Source organism: Abramis brama, assembly GCF_963993115.1.
Source record: "Abramis brama genome assembly, chromosome: 15".
Taxonomy (NCBI): Eukaryota; Metazoa; Chordata; class Actinopteri; order Cypriniformes; family Leuciscidae; genus Abramis; species Abramis brama.
This window is the reverse complement of record NC_139977.1, coordinates 14,621,262-14,637,103: the sequence shown is the minus strand read 5'-3', so window position 1 is coordinate 14,637,103 and position 15,842 is coordinate 14,621,262. Positions and strand designations below refer to the sequence as shown.

At 37.8% G+C, this 15,842-nt stretch overlaps 1 protein-coding gene and 1 long non-coding RNA gene across 4 annotated transcripts; one reads left to right on the top strand and one right to left on the bottom strand.

Moving 5' to 3' along the window:
- Positions 1-2,139: 2,139 nt before the first annotated feature.
- On the bottom strand, positions 2,140-15,408 carry LOC311097260. 3 transcript variants are annotated; one of them, XR_014609220.1, is made up of 11 exons: positions 15,267-15,408; positions 14,411-14,642; positions 14,099-14,153; positions 13,862-13,946; positions 12,497-12,649; positions 4,624-4,688; positions 3,244-3,321; positions 3,046-3,147; positions 2,745-2,846; positions 2,445-2,560; positions 2,140-2,360 (listed from the first exon to the last, which is right to left on the bottom strand). It is a non-coding gene; the product is annotated as an uncharacterized lncRNA (long non-coding RNA). The 3 variants fall into 3 exon arrangements; XR_014609221.1 differs by lacking the exon at positions 15,267-15,408 and having other exon boundaries at positions 14,075-14,153; positions 14,411-14,550; XR_014609222.1 differs by lacking the exons at positions 14,099-14,153; positions 15,267-15,408 and having other exon boundaries at positions 14,411-14,516.
- Positions 9,492-15,580, top strand: pcyt1bb (phosphate cytidylyltransferase 1B, choline b; the record flags this gene model as incomplete). The annotated part of the gene is given in 9 exon segments (XM_084136811.1): positions 9,492-9,732; positions 10,824-10,923; positions 11,028-11,144; positions 12,513-12,664; positions 13,891-13,969; positions 14,059-14,201; positions 14,449-14,637; positions 15,301-15,422; positions 15,424-15,580. Coding segments are annotated over 9 exon segments (1,161 nt in total). The 5' UTR covers positions 9,492-9,630.
- Between the last annotated feature and the right edge of the window lie 262 nt (positions 15,581-15,842).

The following is a 15,842-nucleotide window of genomic DNA, read 5'->3' as shown; positions in this document are numbered from 1 at the left end:
TGCTGACCCATCCGGACTCGTGATACCGATAACCTGCTAAGCTTTTGTATGCTTTTAATGAAGCTCCGGTGTAGCGTGATGGGAAGTGAATAAGGTAACGTTAGCTGTAAATGTCACCGAACTCAATGTCAGGAAGTTTTTCTACACATTTAATGCCTGTAAAAAGAACGTGTGGTGCTTCATAAGGATCTATGATTCCTAATTCCTTTATCTTACTCTTGTATATTTCTTTTTGTGATGACATGACGTGAAGAGTTGCCTAGCTGACGGCCGCTGCGCTAGATAGTGGTCAGTGTTCGTCTGACGGCGACGCTGAAGTGTGTGAGAACAAATGAATAACATCAGTGCGAACCACGAACATTTATTTATTTGGATTAAATATTTAAATATTAAATTTTAATCATTCTGTGTCATTTTTCAATGTCAATCTTTTCACTATTTACATGTTTATGGCCAAAATGCTATAATATTCAAAGTTGACTGTCGTTCTCCTCTACCCTGTGTACATTAAATAGCCTAACGTTAGCCTATTAGCCTAACGTTAGCCTATTTAATCGTTACAGGCACCTCGCGAGGATTCATTCATTCAACTATTTTAAAAGACTGGAATAAACACCAGCCCACACAAGCAATATTTTTTTATAGTCAATTTAATTAAAAAATGTAAACCCAACAGGTATGAAATGTCAGAAAGAGAAAAAAAACTGTTAATGGGAAGACGAGCATATGACTGCTGCAGCTTAGTGGATATATTTAGCCTATTTTTTATTCAGATTGCACAGTTGGAAAGAAAATATATTTATAGGAACATTTCAGCAGGCTCAAGATAATTAATACAGTGACCATTATTCTTTATTTTAATCAATTCGCAGCCATAAAACATGTGATAATCCGCATTCTTATGCATGTAGGTGCGCTGAATTATTCCGTCAAAATGGCTGACACGCGGCTAGGGGTCACGTGACTGGGAGATCCCTATACGGCTCCCCTGGGCTCCTTTGTCCCTCCAGCTCTGCCTTGGTCAGTCATCACTTTACCTGCACCACAGACTTTCTGGCCTTCAGCTGTGCTTCGCCCTTCCACCCCTTCGGCTCTGTCGAGCTCTGCCTTACCTTCAGCAACGCCTTGGTCCTCAGTTCCAACGGCAGCGACTCAGTCCTCCGGCACCCTGGCTCCACCTCGGCCGCTTGTTACCACGGCTCTGCCATGACCTCCAGGACCTTCTGTGTCGCCAGGTCTAATCGGCTCTTTTGCTCCGCCTGGGTCTTCACCTCCATCAGCTCCATCTCAGTCTGTCGTCTCTCTGGTTTCGTCTGCCAAGTCTCCACCATGGCTCCTCCCTCCCTCAACTCCACTATGACTGGCTGTATTCTGGGTCCCAACCTGGCTATTCTTGCCATTGTCTCCTCCCTGGCTTTGTATTTTTAAAGTATTGTCATATTATTTACGCACCATTGCTTTGTCAGGATACAGGAGCTGCAGACCCCTTGTTTACAAGGTGCTTTGAACTAAGAAACTGATGGCTCTGTTCAGATGGTTAAATAACTATTTTCATAGCTTCATTCCCCTGTTCTGTTTTTCAGTACTTTGATCTTAACACCTTTAACCTTATTATCAGGTTAGGTAAAGTAAATCAAGTCTGACCTAAATTGCCAACAATTTGGTCAGACTTCTCTGTGGTATGTTCTTGCTCAAAGCCTTAAAACACTAAAAGTCAAAGCCTCAGTAGGCAGTTTTTGTAATCAATTAAATTTCATTTAATTGGTTACCTTTCTTTTTATAATAAACAAAAATGTAAAGGCATGTCCTCATGTCCTTGAACTCCAGTAAACTCAACCAACATGGCTGATGTCCTTTTAAGGTTCTAGGAGTAGAACCACAGTTCAGTTAAGTGTCCCTAATTAGCTATTACTGTACATCTATGCCCATACAGTATAAGGCATTTGTTAGATACAAACAAAAATAAATAACAACATTGTAAGCAATGCATTATTCAATTCATTGGCTAAATATGTGTTGAAAAAAAGGGATCTAAAATAAACAACAAACAAGTAGGCAGGGTAATTGCATTTTCTTGATATTATACATCAATATACATGTAACAAAGTTAGAGGCTCAGGGAAAAAGGAGGCGGGAATCTCAAACGTTCAACATAAACTTTAATCCAAAAATAAACAAACAACAAAACAGTAAAGCGGCATCCCCTTATGGACGACTGCCGCACAAACAGACAAAACACCACGTAAAGCCCAGGCCTGGTCCTCTCTCGTCTTGCACTGTTGTCGCTCCTCCTTTTATTCTTCCGGAATTCTTCCGTGTGACTAGAGGCCGGTGTGGTTCCCACGACTCTCGGCCTTGCTCTGCGTGCCACAATACATTTTTACATTTTCAATTACATATACATGTTTACATACATATGTGATTCAATTATTAATGAACATCACCATCTTTGTCCAGGTCTTCCATTTGAGAGATGTGACAGGACCCTTGGAAATGATTCATGGCCAATCGGTATTACTCCACCTTCACCCTCTGGATTATCCAGGCATTGAACAGAAACCTGAAACACATTATATTTAAACTGTTTAAACTGAAATTTCATTTAACCTTTTCACACTTTTTGTTTACACTGACAACAGCATAATTATAATTTCAGGTCCAGCTTTTAAATCCTTTAAATCGCATGAAAGCATACATTACAAATGAATTAATTATAATAGGTTGAGTGAATTATCATGACATACGTTTGGTTGAATGATGTACTGGAAATGAATAGGAAATGATTCAGAATCAAACACCACTATTCCATCTTCACCCTCTGGATTCTCCAGGCATTGCACAGAAACCTGAAACAAATTATGGTATTGATAAGCAAAACTTAATAAGCACTTAAACTTTATTTAATTTTGAATACCTTTTTTGTCCGTTTTAAAGCACATAATGTTTACCCATGACTTTATTCACAATATAGAATGGCCTCTTATACCAAATTGCTTAAATAATACATTTGAGCATTATCAGGTTGAGTGAATTATTATGACCTACATTTGGTTGACCGATGAAATGGAAATAATTGGGAAATGATTCAGAGTCAAACACCACTTGTCTATCTCGACCATCATGGTTTACCACACACTGGACAGGATACTAAACATAATGAAATGGATATATGCAAAATAAAACTTAGATTGTTAGTTTGATAGTTTTTAGATGTTTAATTAATAAATAGTTTGGATAAACTACCTTAATCTGCCAAAAGGCAATGGCAGTTGGACACAACTCCAAATCCGTCAACCAGGAGAAATTGCAGCATGTGTTGCCCTAAAAAATAAAATAAATAAAAAAATATAAAAAAATATATATGGTCATGTATATAATTAATGTAAAATGCCAAAAATGTGATGCACAAAAGATATTTATTTCAAGAGCAATGCAGTCCTTATGAGACCGTGTGCCTGTTCTGCAATGCTAGCATGTTTGCATTCCAAAACAATTGTAATTGTATATTTGCAATCCATTGTTTAAGTTAAATTTTCAAGTTAAAATCTCTGTTTAATCTTTATTAATCCTAACTAATGAAAGAGACTGGTTATACTATCTGATAATATAACAGTATTATAACCTTTATATGTTACCGGGAGAGGAAACGTGACGATCGTGAAACTGCTGTGTCACTTGCTAGCATGAAGCACAACTAGAGCTTCTACAACTTTTTCACATTGTACAGAAATTTTCAAAAACTAAATCAAATTGTAGATAGTTCATACTGATTGTTCAGATTAACTATTTTATTTTTCTTATATTTCTGTTCTTGTTGCCACTAGCATGCTCATCTCCATTTTTTTTTTTCCGGTCGGACATCTTTGTCAGATCTTTAGTCTCTGCAAATTCTTTAAGTTTGTACACCCTTGATAGCTATAAATAGTTGCAAACATACTTACCATTGAAATATGTTGCTGTTCTTGATGTTACAGATTTTCTTTATGTAATGATGTGATTAGCTTAGCTACGTTTTAAAACGTGATAAACCCTCGATTGTTAGCACGTATAGATATTTGTTACGTAGTGCGAAGCATTCATTCTGATTGGTGGAAAAATAACCCATTTTCATGAATAAATACATAAATAAATTATATTAGACCTATGGATGAATGGATTATTAATACATTATATTTAGCAGCAACATACACCGAAGGTTAAAACCTAATGATAAAATTAATTAATAATATGAATAAACATTATTACATTATATAGGCCTGATGCTTGAAAGATTGATCATTATAATACATTTAAATATCCATTGGTTTAGGATCTTAAACCTAACAAATAGGCCTACATTTTATAATTTTTTGTTTAAAAGATGTTCTTGTGCTAGCTTTCTTTACAATAACTTGGCTTTATATTTTGATATATAATGCAAAAACATTCATACATTTTTAAGTTTGCATAAAGTGAAAAAGGTCACTATAATAGGCATATTTGATGTCTAGTGTATTACTGTTATGTAGGCCAACTGTTTGGAAATTCAAGTTATTACAAAAGTTATTGCCAACCAAAACCAAATAGAAGTCAACAATGTACAGCTTTCTAAAAGACAATTATCACAGCAAAAGTTCATATCACCTTTTTGTCCCTGGGCTCAGCATTGTGAAGGGAAGGCTTGACATCGTGAATTTCCAGAGATCCATCTACTCCACAATGAAGTAAAAAAATCCAGACAAAAAAATAAGCCCAAATGATATAGCATATACAGTATCCACAGGTGACTACAGAAGTCTGACTCCTGACTCCAACACCTTTTATGACTCTCACTCAAAACATTTAAAAATTCTTCACATTTTCTTAAGTAATTGTACAACAGGATTGGCAGGCTTCACAACTAAAGGAATACAATGCATGATGACACTGTATAAAGGAAACTATGATCCAGGCGGGGCACCAAAGGCAAATGAATGGAAAAAAGAGAGACAAACATTTGCCTGTTTGCAAATTACCTGCAGTAGGAAGTAAATCCAAATAAATGGACGTTTTGCAGTGAATAAAAGATACTAGGAGGTACATCAAATATTTACAATATGTATTTCTTTAATGAAGATAATTACAAATTCAAATAATTCTGCAGTTTACGTGTGTCCTCAAGATAACAAGCATGCTGGGTGATTAATAAGCTGGCCTACCACAACCCACAGTGGGTAAGATTTTGCATGTACAGTATATAAAAAAAAGTATACACGCCCCTGTAAAAACTGCTGTTTTTTTGTAATGTAAAAAAACTAAACGAAGAAAAATAATATCAGACCTTTTGCACGAGTAATGTTGTGAAAAGTGACACATTTCAGATAAAAGCAAAATACTGTATTGTGTGTGTAATAACTGCATAAGTGTGCACACCCCTGAACTAATACTTTGTTGAATCACCCTTTGATTTTATCACAGCACTCAGTTTGTTTTGATAGGAGTCTATCACCTTGGCACATCTTGGCTTGGAATATTTTCCCAGTCTTTTTGGCAAAAACTTTCTAGATCTGTTAAATTGGGAGGGTCGCCTGCATACACGGCCCTCTTTAGGTCCCTTCACAGATCTTCCGTAGGATTCAAGTCTGAGCTCTGGCTGGGCCATTCCAAAACATTCATCTTTCTTGCTGAAGTCATTCTTGTGTTGATTTACAGTGCCCTCCACTAATATTGGTAACCTTGGTAAATATGAGCAAAGGCGGCTGTGAAAATAAAATCTGCATTGTTTATCCTTTTGATCTTTCACTATAAAAAATGACAAAATTCTAACCTTTCATTGAAGTAAAACAATTGAAAGTGGGGGGAAACTCACATTATGAAATACATGTTTTTCTCCAATGCATGTTGGCCACAATTATTAGCACCCCTATAAATTCTCTAGTGAAATATTTCTGAAGTATATTCCCATGCATATTTTTAGCACACTAGGGTGACTAGGAGCATGAAATTGCCCAGCCATGACTTCCTGTTCCACAGGAGTATGAATATGAGGAAACACAAAGGCCAAATTCCATTAATCATCCATCACAATGAGTAAAAGCAAAGAATATAGTTCTGATATGCAGCAAGTGACGGCTGTAAGAAAATAGCTAAAGCATTGAAAAATCCCCATTTCCACCATCAGGGCAATAATTACTTAGTTCCAATCAACTAAAATGTTACAAATCTGCCTGGAAGAGGACGTGTGTCTATATTGTCTTAATGCACGGCGAGGAGGAAAGTTTGAGTGGCCAAAGACTCTCCAAGGATCACAGATGGAAAATTGCAGAGATTAGTTGAGTCTTGGGGACAAAAAGCCTAAAAAAAGGTATCAAACAGCACCTACATCACCACAAGTTGTTTGGGAGGCTTTCAAGAAAAATCCTCCTTGCTCATCCAAAAACAAACTCCAGCATATTCAGTTGTCAGACTCCACTGGAACTTCAAACGGGACCCGGTTCTATGGACAGATTAAACTACAAAAAGAGCTTTTTGGCAGATGGGTTCAGTGCAAACAGGGATAAAAAGTAACTCGTCCACGGTTAAATATACTGCTGGATCTTTAATGTTGTGGGCTTATTTTTGTTTTTTTGTTCTGCACATCTTGTTCAGAGACATAGTATCATGGATTCTAGCAAATACCAACAGATTAAAAAGAATCAAAACCTGACTGCTTCTGCTAGAAACTGTCGGGGCTCTGCCCTGGCAGCTTTGCCTGTTGTGTCTTTGTTTAATGTTTCCATGTTTGTTTTGTGCTTGAGCACATGGCTTTGTCTTTGTTTACGTTTATGTTGGCCATGTGCCCCCTCTTTAGTCCTGGTCTAGTCTTCATTTCACTAATTGTGTTCACCTGGTCCTTGTGTGCTCCACTTCCTTTATATTGTGCTTCCTTGCTTCTTGTCTGCTGGATTGTTGAGGCCACATTTACACATAGCCGGGTATTAAGAGAAACTAATATCCCCCTCCCCCTCCGTTTTCAATAATAACATTGTGCACACAACATCGTTTTCAAAACCAACCCGTTTTACATCAACCCGCATAAATACGCCGTCGAGCGCCATCATAACTATGCCAAACCTATGGGTGGCAGCAGTGTGAGATGGATAAAGCTATGCAAGCCAATCATAATCCTCAGAATCGACAACAACGAATAACACAAGCGACACATAGGGCGCTCACATGACGTTGAGCATTTTCTGGCGCATAATGTGACGTTTGAGAACCTAAAACCCCGTTTCTCCCAGTTGACACGGCAACACATAACCGGCGTTATCAGAAATCTCCACTTTGGAGAGTTTTTAGAGATAATCGTTTTTTGTGATAAAAACGGGGTTTTCGTGTAAATGAGAGGTCAAACCACAGGGAAATATATGCGTCTTCCCTTCGTGTAAATGGGGCCTGAGTTGCATTCATGTCTTAGGGGCTGTAAAAACGTAAAACTTTTTATGCGTTTTGGCCGTTCGTTTACACGACAACAGCGTTTTGGGTGCCTGAAAACGTAAAGTTTTAAACGTACCCTTAAACCGTTGTTTAGTATCATGTTCTTACCCAGGTGTTTATTATCCAGAGTTCTCTCTGTAGCTTCTTGTATCCTTGCAGTTTTTCCTTTGGGGTTTTCTTAGTCTAACTTCTCTTTATTATTTAGCCTTTTGTCTTATTTTACTTGAGCTATTCTAGTTTTTGTTTGGTTCTGTCTCTCATATTTATAGATTTAGTTTCTGTTACTTTGTTTTTCTCTTTGATTTATTGTTTAGCCTGGGTTCACTCTCATCTATTACCTAGCTTTCTCCTGTTGTGTACTTGTTTTACTTTAATTATTTACTAGTATTTTAATAGTGTTTTGTTTAGTTTTCTTCCCTTATATGTATAGGTTTAGGTTTTCAGTCACATAACTCTTGTGTTTGCCCGTTGTGTTGTGTGTCTGTGTGTGTTCGAGTAACTGTCCTGCCCAGCCTGAGACTGCACTGACTGCTAGTTCGCGGGTTGCTCAATCCTGTGCCCAAGTCTCCTGTCTAGATCTCTGCTGTGGGACTGCCTCTAGACTGTGCAACTGTTACACACTTTATTGTTAATAAAACACCATTCACCACTCATCTCTGCGCTTGGGTCCTGTTATTTCCAGTGATCCCTGACAAGAAAGAATAGGCTTTGGTTTAGTCTTTTAATCAGGACAATGATCCAAAACAAATGGTCGTCCCAATTCCATGACCTGAAACCCAATAGAAAATAAGTGGGGAGAAGAAGAAGCACCAACATGGAGCTTGGAATCTGAAGGATCTGGAGAGATTCTGTATGGAGGAATGGTCTCTGATCTCTTGTCAGGTGTTATCCAAACTCATCAGGCATTATAGGAGAAAACTCAGAGCTGTTATCTTGGCAAAAGAACGTTGCAATAACTGGGTGCCAATAATTGTGGCCAAAAATCATTTATTTTACTTCAATGAAAAGGAAGAATTTTGTGAATTTTTTAAATGAAAGATTAAAAGAAAATGTAGATTTATTTTCACTGCCGCCCTTGCTCATATTTATCAAGGGTGTGTGTTGGATAATGAGTTCTGGCATGAAACTCTAGATGGAGCAGGCTAATAGGTCCTTTAAATCACATCATTCTCTATAGGGCACAGCTGATTGGTTCCTGATGTATGAGTAGCCAATGAGCTCGCTACTCAACCTTCAAATACTTAGGTAGCATTTGCTATAGCAGTGCAGCATGCTTTCGGAAACCCTCCACCTTCCCCAGCTTCACCTGTATAGATCTGCTACAGGTAATTCATGTACACTATATTGTACAGCAGCAGCATGTCTTGCTTGCTCACAGCAACGTGTCTGTGTATGCATTGGCAATAGCAAGTCCTGTACTTGATCTGCAGCAGCAGCAATAACAGCAGCAGCAACAGCAGCATAGCAGATCTATTCCGCCAAGACCAAACATACAACATTGCCATATCCATTACCATGCCAAACACTCAGAAAGTTGTCATGACAGAACTGTCATGCTGAAAGGTGAAAGTTCTCTTTATCTTCTGATCAATTTTGGAAAAAAATGGTATAAGAACAGCTGAAATTTATTTGGAGTTAACCTGAGTCACTTCAGGTGAAGACAGGTGTACAATTTTACATGAGCTTGATGATAAGTTAATTCTGAACACAGCTACATACCCAACTATAAAAGGTTTTTTTCTAATTTAAGTTTTTAGTAACAAAAGCACACAATAGCAGCAAAAGTGTTTTGCAATACAACATGAACACAATAAGTACACTGTACCAAACAATTATTTTTAAGGCAAGTACATAGTAAAGACACCTAATATAAAGAGTGACCAGTATATCTAACTTTGATATTATTTTGACACTCCCCATGTGCAGAAGTTGTCGAGAGGCTTCCAGTAAATAAACAGAGACTCACGGCAACAAATAGGAAGAACACAGCACACAATATTTTTTTAAAACAATACATTTGATTGAGCCTAGAAAGTATTAAAGGCACATGAAAAACAACCTTTGCTCCTTTGCCTCGTCACAAGGGTCAGTGTGACTGGCCAGTTATCAGTACAGGAGTAAAAGCAAAGGCTTGTCACATATCTGGGTGAGTGCAACTAGTGCAAAGCCAAATAAGAGTAAACTAAAATCTCTGCCATGGCGAACAGGAGAAGAAATGGATCCCGTGCTAATGGTCGTGCTGGTCGAGGAGGAGCTCAACCACAGCAACAGCAACAACGCAAGCGGCCACCTATTAAGGTTAGTTTGAATAACAAATAATATTATAATTTCATAATTTGACTATGCAGCATCTGTTTGGCTCTGACTCCGGCCTGTTTCTGTCCTCTCTAAAATATTCTGCTAACACTATATTTCGATGATCCACTTTAAACATTATACCGACTATAATTAACTTTGAAACTACATGTCAACTTATTCTACTAACCCTAACCCTAACCTAACACTCTATTACAGTTCACTATTACCCTAATGAGAGTTAGTTGACATGTAGTTGACAAGTTACTTATAGTACAATGTCTGAAGTGGACCATCGAAGTAAAGTGTAACCAATATTCTTAACCATGAAGAAAATAACTTACTGCGGTGAAATATGTATCCACCTTATATGGAGAAATCTATGAATTGTATGAATGAATGCTTTAAAATGCACTGAAAATTAATTTGATGGAAATATGAAACCAAAAGAGCAGCACATGGCTTTCAATCATTGGTATTTCTCTTACATAATCTATGAAGTCTGTTATCTGAGTACATGGTACAGATTCCAAGCCTGATGCCTTCCTCTAGTCACGACAATCATTATTTATTTTATATACAGCTCATCATAGTTCATATCCACCAATCAGATCCATCAAGCAGTGGTGTGGTGTGGTGTGATTACAACTATCTATATCTGTCTGAGGGGTTCCCTCCTGAACAGCTGATGGTTCTAAAGGGCAATTCCAACATCATAGATTATTGGGAATTTGTGCATCATGCACGTTTATTGAACACATATTTATAGAGCGCTTGCTCAGCTCCTCTCAAACAAGGACAAGATATTTGCTCAAGGAGGTACAAAAAACTAATTTGTACATTTTGCAATCAAATTTTTGTATAGTATTTTAGGGCACGTTTACACAACAATGATGTACTAAAAATGGAAACGTTTTTTTCCTTACAGACAACGTTGTCAAAACGATCCCTGTTCACATGGATCCACGATAGTAATTAAAAACGCTGTATTCTGCTGCCAGGCAGCTTTAGAGAGCTTTTTAGACAGTTTCATGTGCTTTACAGGACCTGATTCCAGTAATTCTTTATAATAACAGCCAATATTTCTCTGATAGGCTCTAAGAGAACCAGCCATTTTTGCTAAACAATCAGGCAGTGCCTCGGACACCCCACAAGACAAAGTGACTTTATCCCAGGCACGCCGTGGCACTCCAGGTGAGAGAAAGAGTCAAGTGTAGAGATACCGGTAAGAGAAAATATTTTCATACAAATTGGTGAATCCAAATTGTACTTGAAGTATGTATTTGTTTTTTGTGCAGCTCATCGGCCCGTGCGAGTATATGCCGATGGAATCTTTGACCTCTTCCATTCGGGTCATGCCCGTGCATTGATGCAGGCCAAGAATTTGTTCCCAAACACACAACTGATTGTTGGTGGTGAGTCTCTTGTCCAGTTTTGCAACAAAACCACATCAACACATCAGGTTAGACGCCATATTGAATTTAACGCAAATGAGGCTGTGAGTGAAACAGTCTTTACAATGGCACACACTGTCCATTGGTCCTAGTTTCACAAACTGCTATGAGACAGTTAAGGATCCAAATGCAGCTTTATTAGGGCAATCCAGAATCATAATCCATAAAACAGGCAATAGGTCAAAAACCATAGACTGTAAAAAAAGGTGTCTGTGACGTCACCTGTAGGTTTCTGAAGAGCATTTTTGAAGCACAAAGTGGGCGGAGCCATCTTGGCAGCATGTCAATGCGCGTCACTCCCGGATAAACGAAAATGGGCAAAGAGGCAGAATTAACTGAGGTGACGTGACGGCTAACAGACAGCAGACAAACGGCCTTAATTATGCACTTTAAGGCTTAATATAATTTAAACGGAAGAGTTATAAAAATCACCAATATATAATTAGATATGCAGACCAAAACCACTTTTTGTACCAGGCTGTAAACATTTTTTTCTGCTGTAAAGTTGGGCATTTTAACATGGGGGTTCTATGGGATTGACTCTCTTTTGGAGCCTGTCTCTAGCGGCCAGTTGATGAATTTCAGTTTAAGCCACTTCCGTGTTGGATTCAAGAGAGAGATCGGAAAGTTGTCGCTTGATCAAAACACAGGGAAGATAATCCAAAAAGACAGCAGGGCAGAAAAACACAAGCAAACAGGAAAATTCAGGAAACTAGGCAGAAAGTCAAAACCAAAACACAGGTAACCAGAGGGTGCGCACTCAGAAACGCAGTGTGACACTTACACAAAGAATGAGTGAAAACACAGGGCTTAACTAGGCAGGCATTATTAACAAAATAATGAGACACAGTTGAAAGTAATCAAACATAATAATTCCAGGAAATGTAATTCATGATAGGAAATCCAAGGAGATGGGAGGAGTGCCCTCTGGTGGCGATCATGTGCACTCCAGTTGGTGGATGTGACACCTAGATCATTTAATTTTCAAAACTTTCAGAATTGTTTTATATAGTTTTTGTCTCCTGAAAGTTATTTTATTTTTTCGGAAAGATGTTTTGTCAGCTGAACAATCAGTATGTTGTTAAACAACAGTACAATCCATTAAACGCACTTTATTCTATCTCTAAAGATAGAATAAAGATATCATCTAACACTCTCACAGCCTCATTTTCATTCCTGTCAAAAAAATGTATATGGCGCTATCCTGACTAAGGTCTATTAGCCTCATGTCCAAAATTTGGAAAAGCCAAAGGTTTATTTGACTTTAGTCTCTTTTTCATTGTCTTAAACCATGCCTGATGACTGCTCCATACCTTTTGTGTATCTCAGTTTGCAGTGATGCTCTGACGCACAAGTATAAAGGCTACACAGTGATGACGGAGGACGAGCGATATGAAGCCCTCATACACTGCCGTTATGTGGACGAGGTGGTCCGTGATGCTCCCTGGACCCTCACTCCTGAATTCCTTAAAAAACACAAGGTAAATTAATATTCAGTTCACTGTAGTAAAAAAAACATTATTACATAAAATGTATTATTTAATTATGTCCATTTTGTATGCAACCCTGTTACATATAACATTCTTTAAAATCTTGATATCCAAGAATTAACACAATTTGGACGAGAGGACAAGTAAATAATTTCATTCCATTTTCTAAATTTTTACACAAGTTGTTCTGTTGACTGCATTTGTCAAGTTATTGTATGAAAAAAATAATCAAAGAAATATATATTTTTAAATTGAAATAAATTTACATTGATATAAGTTTATTAGTAACTACAAGCCAACATTTGTTGTTCCAAATAGTAGCAAGCTGCTAATGTAACGTGTGTTCTGTTTTGGTTCCTGTGTTCCCAAGTTAATTTTCTTGGTTGTTAATTAGTTCTACACACCTGTTTTTGTTCAGTTGATTACTCTCCCTCGTATTTAAGCTCTCAGTTTCCTTTGTTTCATGGTCTGGTGTTGTTTATGTTAAGCTTTGTAAGCCTTTTTCCTGAGCTTCTTCCCTGTGATTCTCCTACGTCTTCCTAGTGGAACTTACTATTAAAGACTCCTTTTGTTATCCTTTGTGATCATTCACTTAGCCTACACTGTGACTGACAGCTACTGAGTGCCACCTTAATTTAGACTGCATTTGCAACCCTGTTACCAGTGTTATTTTAGTAGTTGATTATAATTTTTGTTCATATTTTGTTTAGTTTGTTATTTTGCTGTCTTAACTTTAAACTAAATGAAAATGAGAAATGCTGCCTTGACAGCTAGCTAAAATAAAATAAGTTTACGCATTGTTATACATTTTATTTAATTTCGGTTAATGTTCAGTTAATGACCTTGCCTGTTAAACATTCGGTACAGTTTTCTATTTTTACTGTATTATATTTACACAATATTGACTTTTTTTTTAAATTAATGTTTTTGCTAGACACTTGCAAAATCACGTTTTAACTACATTTAGACAGGATTTTAAACTGCATTCTGTCCAAAACTTTAACAGGGTTGCAAAAATTGCTAATTACATAAATAATAGAAAATAAAACAGCTCATTTCAAAATGAACTTGACATTCAGTTTCCATATTGAAACATGGGGTGAACACACTGTTTTATACCATATTCATGGAAAAGTTAATCAAAAAGACTAGAGAGATCATTGAAAATGTGAATTCATGGTGTCATACCTATTTATTTATTTTCCTGTTGTCCTCAGATTGACTTTGTGGCACATGATGATATTCCATACACCTCTGCTGGATCAGACGATGTCTACAAACATATTAAAGAAGCAGGTAAAGACTTTAACAGCAACCAAACTGCACAATTCTAGAGCTGAGTCAAAGGACTCATAAGAATAAACTTCTTCTACATGATCTGTAAGGAATGTTTGTGGCTACTCAAAGAACGGAGGGGATCTCCACCTCTGATCTCATCACACGCATTGTTCGAGATTATGACGTCTATGTCAGGCGTAACCTGCAGAGAGGATACACAGCACGGGAACTCAACGTGGGCTTCATCAATGTAAGAAAGAAATTGTATGGCTTCAGAACACTTGGAATATTATAGAAAAGTGGCATTTACTACTTTTATATGATCTCTGAAACACATCACCAGCAAAAGAGTTGACAGGTCATTCCAAAATTTGCTAAATGTGTGTTCCGTTCAGTGTTCAACGGAAGAAATTTGGTACGGTATGAGGAAGAGGAAGAGGAAATGAAGATGGGATTTACATGTTTAGGTGAACTATTCCAACTCTTTTGATTAACAGGAGAAGAAATATCGTCTGCAAGAGCAGGTGGACAGAATGAAGGAGACTGTGAGGACGGTGGAGGAGAAGTCCAAACATTTAGTGCACCGCGTTGAAGAGAAGAGCCACGACCTCATCCACAAATGGGAGGAGAAATCTCGCGAGTTCATCGGAAACTTCCTGGAGCTGTTCGGTCCAGATAAAGCCTGGGTACGCTGAAAAAAAAAAAGTGGTGTAGAAACAAATTTCTTTAGAAACAACATTCTTTAGAAAACAAGACTTAAGTCAGGGATGGGCAACTTCGGTCCTGGAGGGCCACTGTCCTACAGAGTTTAGCTCCAACCCTGAAAAAAATCACCTGCCTGTAATTTTCTAGTAATCCTGAGGACCTTGATTAGCTTGTTCAGGTGTGTTTGATTAGGGTTGAAGCTAAACTCTGTAGGACAGTGGCCCTCCAGGACCGAAGTTGCCCATCCCTGACTTAAAGGGTTGGTTCACCCAAAAATTTAAATTCTGTCATTAATTACTCGCCCTCATGTCGTTCCAAACCTGTAACACTTTTGTTCATCTTCGAAACATAAATGAAGATCTTTTTGATGAAATTTGAGAGCTTTCTGTCCCTCCGTTGACAGCAACCCAACTACCACGTTGACGCTTCAAAAAGTTCATGAAGAGATCATAAAACTAATCCTTATGAATTGAGCGGTTTAGTCCAATTTTTGCAGTGTAGTGGAAGAATATTTCCTTGTGAAACATACTTGATTCATCTTTATTTTATCTATTACTCCAAAAAACAATCATGGACAAAACTCAGGCATTAAATGTACAGTGTTATTTACCATTTTTCAAATTGATTTCTTTTGTGCTCTGTAGCACATGATCCAGGAGCGGAGTGGCCGTGTTCTCCAGGCTCTGTCTCCCTATCAGTCTCCAAGTACGTCGCCCAGCTCCAGTCCCACCAGAAGGCGCTCTACATCGCCCGTCAACCACTGGCCCCCGCGTCCATTCACCGCCACCCAAAGGAGCCTCAGTCAGCATTAGTGAGGGTGACATGGAGGAGAATGTAGATGGATGCTGGCTCTACCTCCTGCACATGCAGTCACCTTCTCATTCTGTTTACTGTATTTTATGCACCAAAATGTTTCATAATTGAGATCTACAATGGCATGCTGCTCAAAGATCCAGACTGAACTCATAATTCTGTAGAAAGAAAAATATTAAAATGCCATGATTTGTAATACTATTTAAACACAGAACTGAGCACTTCATAACTTGTCTGTCAAGTTAAGGCCTGTTCACCCCAAGAAAGATTAGAATAACTATAACTATTAGCATCCACATCAAGGGACCCTAACGTTCTGTTTATTAAAAGTCAGCAGCACTAGTTGTCATCTGCATCTGCTGCTTTAAATGCT